Raw genomic sequence first — 11104 nt, 5'->3', positions numbered from 1 at the left:
GGCCGGAGGAGCCGCCGAGGTGCGCGCGCGGCAGCGGGGTGCAGCCCGGCGCCCGGGACAGGTGAGCGGCAGGTCCGCGCCGCGCCGGGGGTCGGCCAGGCGCGCGCCGGGGAGGGGTGGGGGGGCTCGGAGGAGCCAGCTCCCTTCCCTCCCCCGCCCCTCGCCGCGCGGGGCCGGCCGGGCCGCTCCTCCCCTGGGTGGGTCCCGGCTCCTTTTCTGGCAGGGTCTATTTGCATAGAGGAAACTGCCCAAAGTGGCCGCTGTGGAGGAGCTCGCGGCGGAGAGGGGGGCGTGCGCCGCGCTCCGCTGCTGCCCGCAGGCCAAGCCCCGCGCCCGGCCGACCTCGTGCCTCGGGCTCTCCCGCCTGCTCCCCGCGCGCCAGCCCGCGCCCGCCGCGCCGCACCGCCCCCTCGGAGAGCCACGCGCGACCAGCGCGCCATGAGCCCGGGCCAGCGCGCCGGCGGCGACGCGCGGAAGGACGGCCCGGCGGGCGGCGGCGGGGGGCGCCCCGCGACGGCGGCCGGGGCCTGGGCGGTGAGCGCGTTGTGCCTGCTGCTCTCCGTGGGCTCGGCGGCCGCCTGCCTGCTGCTGGGCGCCCAGGCGGCCGCGCTGCAGGGCCGGGTGGCGGCGCTCGAGGAGGAGCGGGAGCTGCTGCGGCGCGCGGGGCCGCCGGGCGCCCTGGCCGCCTGGGCCGAGCCGCACCTGGAGCGCCTGCTGCGCGAGGTGAGGGGCGCGGGGCGCGGCGGGGGGCGGGGGCTGAGCGCGGGGCGCGTGGGCTGTGCGGCCGTCTCCCTGAGGAGAGGCGGGCGGAGGCTGCGGGTGCGGGTCCCCGAGGGGGTCGTGCGGTCTCCGCTCCGGCCGCGGGGTCGCTTTCCAGGGCGCAGCGGCCGCGGGAAACGCGAGCTGGAAGGGCCGTTTCGGGAACGGGGAGGAAGAGAGAGGAAAGCCTCCGGACTTAGAAATTGTGACAGACCCGCGAGGGGGGGGGGGCGAGTCTCCACGGGGGTGCAAGCTCCGACCGGTCGCCTCCCGCCCGGCGCTTGGTGCGGACTAACGCCCAGGCTCGTGTGCGAAGGGTCGGGTGGGTGACTCGTCACCGGTGGCACAGCAGCCACCGTTCCCCGTGCTGGCGTACCTGGAGAAGCGCGGGCTCTCCAGCAGGCGGGCGGCCAGGGCGGCGGCAAGCCTCGGACGGACCGAGGGCCAGGGCCCTTAGAGGGATCTGCTCTGCCCAACCTTCCCTGCACACCTCCCTTTGGAAAGGTTTCCGAGCAGCTCCATCCCGGAGTTGCTGTGTTCTGGGGCTCTTAGAGCTGAGTGCACACCCAGCGCCCACGAAAATCTGGTAGGATGAGGGGAAGAAAAAAAAAATTCTGGTTTCAAGCGATGCAGATACGTCCTGAATTTTCTTGCGCTTGTTGGAAGTGCCATATGAGACGCTGTGACACTTCTGTTAAGGTTGCTGCCGTGTGTCTTCAAAGCAGACGCCCCATTTGGAGCCTCAAAGCCCTCACCCATCATGTGCATGAAAACCTCCACGTTTTGTGCAGCAAAAACCCCATAGAACCAAGACAGGCAGGTGGACTGGCTGGGTCTCCTGGGTGTGCTCACCTCCCTAGCCTGAGCCGCCCTCTTCCTCCTGGGAAAAGCGGATCCCAAGTATACTGCCCAGGGGCGCATCCTCAGTTGTAGCAGGAAAAGCGCCAGGGTTTCAAGGTAGAGGAGAAGCAGGTAGGCCAGGCCTGTTACTACTGATTCCCCTCACCTGTGCGAGCTGCGATCTTTATTAATGTATCCCGCTGTGTATCCATAATGTTTGAGTGCATTTGGAATCTTGGGGGGATGGGAGAAGACTGCACCACACCTTCTAGTCTTTCTAGTACCTGTTTCTTAGTGACTTGAATTGAAGCCAGCGTTACCTCTCCCCCAGCAACGTGGTTTGGGGCAGAATTGCTGCTTTGTGGTTTGATTTCCTTCTTTTCGTCTTGAAAGTGCCCACAGACTTTGGAAATCTCCCCGGAGCCCTGCTGGCAACTGGTGCTGGGTCTTCCATAATTGCGGCAAATCCCTAGAGACCAGGGTGTTGAATTGATTTATGGAGGCCCATTTCTATCTGTTCATGCACTAGCCCCAGCCGTTCTTTCGGAGAGGAGGCCCCTCTTCGTAAAAAGAAACCGCAAGCCCCGACTGAGTCAATCAGAAATCCCGGGAAAACCGTTTACAAGGACCTTGCAAATTGTGTCCAGGTTCATGGTGGTGGGGACAGGGTGGACGACCTGGGAAAGCAGCCACTGCTCAAAAGGGGGAATTCGCAGGTCCTGGACCTCGAGGATTAAGGATTCGGAGGGGAGAGACTGCAGTGGCTTCATTCTGTCTCCTCCACTGATTTTACCTAGATGCGACTTCATGTCTCTCTGTCTCTGTCAGTCTCTGTGCTCTCAGAAAGGCAAAGGGGAGATCTCACATCCGGGGATTTCCACTTGAAATGCGCCGCACCAATGGGCAGCCTGCGTGGGCACAGGGCCTCGGGGAGCGGCGTGCACTACCAGCTAACTAAACTTGGCTCGGTTGGGTTTGGTTAGTTGAAAAGCGCATAGGAGCACATATTAGAGGGTGGAGTGTCGGATGCGCCATGGTTTAATGCACTTGGGGTTGGGCTGTTTGGGGTCCCCTGTGAGGGGCATCTCTCTCCCAGGGCACCAGTCTGTCTGTTCGTGCAACAAGCAGTTCGTCTCACTAATGTCACTGGATGGGACATGTACTCAGCCTGGCTGGCGACGAGAGCCCCTGGCCCAGATGAGGGTGGGGGGTGTGGGAGGCGCATCACAAGGAGGTGGTAATTGGCTTTATCTCCTCTTAAGATGTTATGTATTCATTTGACAGAGAGAGAGAGAGAGAGAGAGCACAAGCAGGGGGAGCTGCAGGGGGAGCTGCAGAGGGAGCTGCAGAGGGAGAGGGAGAAGCCGACTCCCCGCTTGCAGGGAGTCCTACGCGGGACTTGATCCCAGGACCCTGAGATCATGACCTGAGCCAAAGGCAGATGCTTAACAACTGAGCCCCCCAGGCGCCCCCGTAATTGGCTTTAAATAGATGCGAGGATACTTCTTTTGAACCTTTACAGAGGAAGCACAAATAAATACTGAGCTGAGCATCTCTGCAAGGAAGAACATTTGAACTTGAACATGCTTTTCCGTCCGATTTGTTTTCAGGGAAGCCTCTTTTGAATTTGTTGCTGAAGTAGTTATGCACGCGAGGGTGCCTGCAGCTTGTCCTTTATCAACAAGCTTGTTTTCAGAGTTTCAGAGGCAGAAACCGCGTCCAAATTGAGGAAGAGCAGTCCTTGCCAACCACACACAACTTTAATGTCAGAAAAAAAAATTTTTTTTCAAAATAAGCCAACAAAAGCCACTGTTAATAGGGGACCCGATGTCTTTGTTCCCTTGGGAACAGAACTGTGACATAACTTTTTTTTTTTTGGAGACTGGCTGATGTGCCCGATAATGTAGATAGAGAAGCTACGAGAAAGGAAATATTCATGCTAACTTGGGAGTATTAAAGACCCTTCCCATGACACAAAAGTGAAAGAAATCGTTTTCAGAACATAAAAAAGTCATTAACGATAGTATCTTCGTTATGACCCAAAAATATAAACGCCCAAGAAGCATCTGGTATTATGCTTTTTAAGTGTCTTAAGTAGGTTGCCGGAGTAATCAACTCCCCCCCCCCAGCTCGTTACACCTATAATTACAGTATTACGACAGCTTAAATTTTAGAGTAAATAAAATAGCTTTCATACTCCAGTAACAAATTTAATGCAAGGATTAAAGAAATATTTAGCTGTATTCAGAGGAGAGCATTTCCAGCTTAACAATGGATTTATTGTTGGCTCCTGGTCTTCCATTGTCCAGACCCATCAGTTTGAAAACAAGAAAAACTCAGAGACTCAGGGTAAAATTCAATTTCCTCCCCTACCATCAACTACTATATGTATTGGTTAAATTACCGTAAAACCCAGAATCACATGCAGCTTTTTCGGCCCCTGCGGCAGCCTGCCACTTGTCAGGACTGCCCTATGGGGAACACGTTGATAAAAAGCCAGTTTTTGAATCCCATGGCACAACAGGAGATGGGAGGGTCAATCCTGGCGACATTTGTTTCCTTGACATTTCCTGGCTCCCAGACCAAAAAGTTCCTTTCTGGTGACTTCCTGGCATGCTCACTTTCTCCCTTTATTCTTTCCTTCTTCTTGTTTTTTGGTGGGGGAGAGCTTTTTAAAATAGCAACATGTTTAAGAAAAGGCAAAAGATTTATGCAAGCTGAAGAGGAACTAGAGTGTTAAAACACAGCAGTGTGTGCGTGACTCAGTCCTTTGAACGTCCGTCTCTTGGTTTCAGCTCAGTTCATGATCTCAGGGTTGTGAGATCGAGCCCCACATCGGGCCCCACGCTCAGCACGGAGTCTGCTTGTCCCTCTCCCCCTGCCCCTCTCCTTTCTTATGCTCATCTTCTCTTTCTCTCTCTAAAATAAATGAATAAATCTCAAAAAAAAATAGCATGTTTAGAACGAGCCAACTGTCAGGGCATTTCTTTTTCAAACATATTTTGGAAATGTTTGAATCGGACCTTTACATACTGGTGCTGAAGGTTTGCGGCATGGCTCCTGAGCTTGGGTAGTCCATAAACGGACTGAATTTATCCCAGCGGGGAGAAGGGCTCTGGTCCTACCATTTTCTAGCTGTGTCCTCTAACCGCTTCAACTTCCCCAGCGGCAGTTTCTTCTTTCCCAATGTGAAGGTCACAGCTACCTGTGCAGGGACAAGCAAATACAATAATACAGAGGAAGGCGTTGGTGATGAGTCGTGGAATATAGCTGAGCGTGGTGCCTTCAACAATTCAGTCATTGAGTTACCTTGCATAACTAGAGGAGCCTGGAAGTTAGTAGGCAGTTCTCAGTTCAGTGAGTCGGCCACCAGGGGATCCAGGTCAGTGTCTGCCCTTCTCTTGGCTTTTCCTCATGGTTTCAAAACGGCTGCTGCAGCTCCGAGCTCGTGTCTTCACACAAGAGTAACCGAGGCAGAAGGGAAGGGGGCAGGAAAAAGAGTCCTCTTCTCAGTAGGCTTTCTATTTTGTTTGAGTCAGGGGGGAAGCTCCCAGCACCTCTCGGAAGACTCCCCGTATGGCCACCAAGCAGAGCCAGTGCCCACGATTGCCATCATCCTGTCACTGGCAAGGGTAATGGGGTTGCCACAGGAGGCTTGGACCAATCTTGATTCCTCCCCTGAGGCTGGGCACGTTGCCACCGGAAGAGAATGGTGGCTTTGTTAGGAAGGAGGACTGGGAATGTTTTGGGGACCAACCTGCAGTGTCAGGTGGGTGCTATAGAATGTGACCCCAGAGGAGGATGGGGGCACATGGGGGACGGTCATCCACTGGCCTGCCACAGTTGTCATACCCACACCCCCTTTGGGAACACTTCTCAGCCACCAAATTTCTGTTTCCCTCGGGGTCCTGTCTCCAGCTCTGCCCCCAGTCAGAGTCAAAGGCAAGGTTGGTGTGTTTGGGGATTCTCTCTGGTACAGCCCCATTCTTGCACTTTACGGGCTTTAACCCTTCAGTGGACGCCGTTCTGACCCCACAGTGACCGGGGAAGGGGCATACCTGTATCATCCTGCAGTAGGCTGGTGAGGCTGGAGAAACTGGCTCAGCCACTCCGAGGACAAGGACATCACTGCACCCAAACTCGTGGATGGAGCCCTGTACCCATTAGGTATGTGCCCAGAAAGCTCCCCTCTTCGTCCTCCCTTACGCCTGGCCATGGGTCTCCATGGCTTTTCTCAGCAGCCATCTGTCACCGTGGCCCTCAGATTCCCTTCCAGAGCGTGTGCAGTTATAACCATGGTCCCCGGAGCATGATGTCCCCTTTACCCTCAGGAGCTTCATCTCATCAGATCCAGCCTTTCTACGCCCTTGGACTCTTCCGCCTTCAGTTAGCAATGTGACGGGACCCCAGCTCAGACCGGCTTAAATTAGAAAGGGAATTTATCGGGGCGCCTGGGTGCCTCGGTCGGTGAAGTGTCCGACTCTTGATCTCAGCTCAGGTCTTGATCTCAGGGTTGTGAGTTCGAGTCCTGAGTTGGGCTCCATGCTGGGTGTGGAGCCTACCTTAAAAATTTTTTTTTAAATATAAATACAAAGGGGATGTATCAGCTAGGAGGTTGCCACAGCCTCGCCTGGCACCGTGTGCCTTGGTGACTTTGTGCGGTTGTTTGGAAGACGACGTGCTCTGGACGAAGGGCTAGAGGCCACTGTCTCAGACTGTTTGAGCTGCTGTAACAAAACACCATAGCCCTGGTGGCTTAAAAACAAACACTTGTTTCTGGCAATTCTGAGGCTGGAAGTGCAAGATCGAGGCGCTGGCAGATTCGTTGTCTGGTCCCTGCTTCCTCGTTGGTAGATGGCGTCTTCACCATGTCCTCACGTGGCAGGAGAGGCAAGGGGGCTCTCAGAGGTCCTTTAATAAGGGCACTGATCCCATCCTGAGGCGGCACCCTCGTGTCCTCATCACCTCTCAACCGCCCCACCTGCGAATGCCACCATATTGGGGATCAGGTTTCAACACAGGGGTGAGCTCTGGGCACTGGATCCCCCGCCCTTCACCTTCAGGGCCCCACAGGGTTCTGGGGCCTTCAGAGAAGCCGTCTCCTCTCCCAGATTTCTACCCGTTTCTCCCCCCTAATTAATTCTAACCCCCACCATGAGGCACTGAGAGGTGTTGCCGGGAAATGGCGTTCTTCCAACCCTGCTCTTTGCAGGACAGGTGCAGACCCTTTGTCTTTGCCCTTTGCCGCGCTCCTCTGCTCTCCAGCTCCCACTGCCGCTGGGCTGTGACCACCTCCTTATCCAGGATGGTAGACCCAGTGTTGGGCAATAGCATGCCCATTTGCCTACCCTTCCCTTGCCTCCTTTTCTTTAAAAAACAAAGAAGCAAAAGAAAAACCAAAGTGTATGTTGCTTTAACATGATGAATGTTATTGATAACCCCACCACCCTAGAACAAGGACTATTTAACATTTTGCATAATCCCGTGCAGTCCTTAATCCTCGGACAGATTGACACCTACCCACCACGAACCACAGAGCACGCTCCACGTATAGCTGGTTTGTGTGCATTCCGACCTCACGTCGAAAACATGTTTCCAGGTGCTGCACGATCTTTGTGGCCCTGCGTCACAGCTGCACCTGAGCCCATCAATGGAAGCTGCATCTTTCTGTCCACCCGGAATCTAGGCCTCTTCCATATTTTTGTTGACGCAGAAAATGGAGCAGCCAGTGGTTTCATGGGGCAAGTGTCTTCTGTTATTCACTAGGGTGTAAGTAACTGCCTCAGGAGGAACCTCTCTAGGGCTTTGTTTTTTGTTTCGATTTTAGAATATCCAAATTTGTCTTTGATCCACCTGTGGTGTTCCCAAACCGTACCTGGTGAAGTCAGGTTTTATAATGGACAGCGTGGATTCCGTCTGTCTTGTGGGTGGATTTTTCACTTCATTCGTCTTTGTTGTCGTTGAAAGCAAAAGGCCGTTGATAATAGAGCCTTAAAACGCGATCTAGAAAAACTGCGGATTCATCTCGGAATCAGGCTCCTGCTTCGGTTTGGTGCCGACCCCCTTCTGGAACAGCAGTTTGAAAGTGCCCGGCCTTGCGCCCACCGCGCGCCCGTGACTTCTCTCTAACTCTGCGAACAAATGTCGTTTGGTTTTGGGCGTGCTCTCTGGAGGCCGCTCACGACCTCCGGCTCCTTCCCCGTTCGATTTTCTCCATGTGTAGGATCAGGATTAATCTTTAATTGTTGACACAGGCCCTCAGAAAACATCCCTTCATCATGTCCGGAAACAGATTGCAGAACGAAGCACGAATGCTCGGGAGAAAAACTAAGTTTGCAGATGTAGTTTTAAGGCAAGGCACGTCGGTGTGCGCCTAGAGGCTGTCGGGGAGGTCACTGAGTGCCTGTCTTTGCACACCTTGGGCAGAAGGGTTCACATAGGCGTCCTCACGGCCTCACCCCAGCCCCCACCCGGGCCTCCCACCCCCAAGCCCCCCCAGCAGGTGGGCTTCAGCCTTGCAGGAGGGACAGTGACTGCCCCCAGGTAGCGACGTGAGTCCTGGGGCTGAGCCCTTTCCCTCGGCCTCGCAGCAGACCCTTGTGGGAAGCAGTCATCGAGCGTGGCACAGCAGCAGCTTTTCCTGCCCATGTGGACATCCTCCGTGGGGGGCAGGGAACGCTTGAGCTTTAAGCAACCCCAAGACCAGCTCTGCCGTTTCCCAGCTGTGTAACTTTGGTAAATGACTGCGGTTCCAAACCTCTGTTTTGCCCATCTGTTTTTGTTTGTAATGTTTTATTTGTCTCTTTGGGAGAGAGAGGGGGACAAGCAGACTCTGCACTTGCGAGCCCAGAGCTCGACGTGGGGCTCGATCCCAGGACCCTGACGTCAGGACCTGAGCCGAAACCAAGAGGCGGAGGCTACACCGACTGAGCCCCCCAGGCACCCCTGCCTGGCTGTTAAGGGGGGATTATAATACTTGCCTCGTGAGGTTTCAGTGGGGATTAAACAAGCCGACAGGCCCAAAGTGCCCCAGACGTCACACACGTCCGGCGCATGGCTTTCTTTGCCTGGATCCAGAAGGCGCGTGTGTGTCTGTTTGCCAGTTGGAGAGGAGGCCCCGGGGTCCCTTTAATGCTGGGATCCTGCCAGCTTCCGGAGGCCACACAGAAGTGGAAAAGGTATTAACACAGGTCCGGCGTCTGCGTCAGTGACGGGAAGCTGGACTGCTCCTTTGCTGAGGCAAAGCAGGGGCTGAATTGGCTCCCTGACTCCCATTTCCCCCCCCCCCCCAGTTTCTCGTTTAGGAATGAGATTTTTCATTTAAACACACACACACACACATACACACACACACACACACTTCACGTTTATGACCAAAATAAAAACCTAATTATTCATGAAAATTATTAGATGGATTTTTCATTGCGCAAGGGCACCCAAACACCTAATAAATTCGCTTTAAATAATTAGTCTGTTCTTGTGGTTACGCAACATGGCATGAACACCCCCCCCCCCAAATGCTCATGATTAACCTGATGGATTAGAGGCCTCACACACATCTGCTTCAAGTCACATTTGGTAAATGAGAAAATCTTTATTTTTTTGATGTAGCCGCAAAATCGGGGTGGGGGGGAAGGGCTCTCAAATGGGTAATTTCAGCTTCTAAAACGGACTTTGCCTCCAACTTCGAGTTGTGAAACAAGTTGTAAAGCAATTACAGTGCTTTCTGGGGGTTTTCGGAGACAGTTGAAATAAAACCTACCCAGCGTTGGGCCTCCCAGGAGGATCTCCACGCACAAGAAAACGCAGTCTGTCCGTTGATTTAACGGTGCCTTTTCCGTCACCGTCCACGGCATCTTCTTCTCAGCCCCGTGGTGCGGTGCAGTCACGTGAAGGGCAAGTTCACGCGGCGGTTGGACTGGGGTGTGTGGCCTGGGTGTGAGCCTGAGCCGCTGTGAGGTCCGGAGGGCACTGGTGCAAATGCACGTGAGAGGAAATGTGCATGCGTGTGAGTGTGCACACATGTGTGCATAGAGATGCGCACGTGTGAGTGTGCATGCGTGTGAGAGTGCACACATGTGAGTGTGTGCATATAGATGCGTGCGTGAGCGTGCGTGAGTGCATGCACGTGAGTGTGTGCATATAGATGCGTGCGTGTGAGCGTGCGTGAGTGCATGCACGTGAGTGTGTGCATATAGATGCGTGCGTGTGAGTGCATGCACGTGTGTGCATATAGATGCGTGCGTGTGAGCGTGCGTGAGTGCATGCATGTGAGTGCAAATAGATGCGTGCGTGTGAGCGTGCGTGTGAGTGCATGCACGTGTGTGCATATAGATGCGTGCGTGTGAGCGTGCGTGAGTGCATGCACGTGAGTGTGTGCATATAGATGCGTGCGTGTGAGCGTGCGTGAGTGCATGCACGTGTGTGCATATAGATGCGTGCGTGTGAGCATGCGTGTGAGTGCATGCACGTGTGTGCATATAGATGCGTGCGTGTGAGCGTGCGTGAGTGCATGCACGTGAGTGCAAATAGATGCGTGCGTGTGAGTGTGCGTGTGAGTGCATGCACGTGTGTGCATATAGATGCGTGCGTGTGAGCGTGCGTGAGTGCATGCACGTGAGTGTGTGCATCTAGATGCGTGCGTGTGAGAGTGTGTGTGTATGCGTGCACATGGGTGTGCCTGTGGGCGTGTGCATGCACATATGCACCACAGAGGTTGCCCCACCCGCGTCCTCCTGACAGCCCCTTTCCCTGGGCCCTCCCAACTCATGCCACAGGCTCCAGAGCAGCGAGATCGGGGTCTGAGTCCAGAGCTGCCTCTAAACTGGCTGCAGGGGCCGGGACAAATGCGTTGGCTTTTCCAAGCCCCTACTTCCTCCTCTGGAAAAGGGGTGACAGTGGCTGCTTCCCTCCGTTCCCCTGAGGAATAAGTGACACGCACTTCCCAGGACAATGAGTGAGCCGTCACGTCGCCCCTCGCTCCCGGTCTGCTAAGCCTGCCAGTGGCGGCTGCCAGGAGTGTTCGTTCACCTCCGTGCCAGGGCCCTTCCTGGGGACCGTTCCTCCCCTTTTCTTCCCTCCTCCCCCGGCCTGTAGCGAGGCTCACGCTTGGGGCTTCGAATGGGATGAGCTGGAGAAAGATGATTCCTTCCCGGGCTTTCTTCTGTGCGCCTCCTTTAGCACCTGGCCCTTCTGGAAATGCTTGGTCTCTCTGGGTCCTGTCACTCCGTGCCTCAGACAGGCCTGGCCCCTCTGCTTTCCTCTTGGTCATCTTCCTAAACAGCCGTGGCGGGGTGTCCCTCCCTTCGCTCCCCAACCACCCTCACGGGGCGCCTGGGTGGCTCAGTGGGTTGGGCGTCTGTCTGCCTTCGGCTCAGGTCATGATCCCAGGGTCCTGGGATCGAGTCCCTCAGGAGTCTGCTTCTCCTTCTCCCTCTCCCTCTGCCTGCCACTCCCCCTGCTTGTGCTCTCATGCATTCTCTCTCTGACAAGTAAAAAAATCTTA

At 55.0% G+C, this 11104-nt stretch overlaps 1 protein-coding gene across 1 annotated transcript in view; it reads left to right on the top strand.

Moving 5' to 3' along the window:
* Positions 1-253: 253 nt before the first annotated feature.
* The window catches only part of COL23A1 (collagen type XXIII alpha 1 chain), a 309289-nt gene continuing 298438 nt past the window's right edge, over positions 254-11104 (top strand). The window contains exon 1 of the mRNA XM_045794937.2: positions 254-723. Coding sequence (XP_045650893.1) covers positions 439-723 — 285 coding nt within the window. The 5' untranslated portion in view covers positions 254-438. The remainder of the gene's footprint in view (positions 724-11104) is intronic.

The sequence above is a fragment of the Ursus americanus genome, chromosome 5 (assembly GCF_024610735.1).
Source record: "Ursus americanus isolate L20-20 chromosome 5, mUrsAme1.1.p, whole genome shotgun sequence".
Lineage (NCBI taxonomy): Eukaryota > Metazoa > Chordata > Mammalia > Carnivora > Ursidae > Ursus > Ursus americanus.
This window is presented reverse-complemented; position numbering and strand designations above follow the sequence as displayed.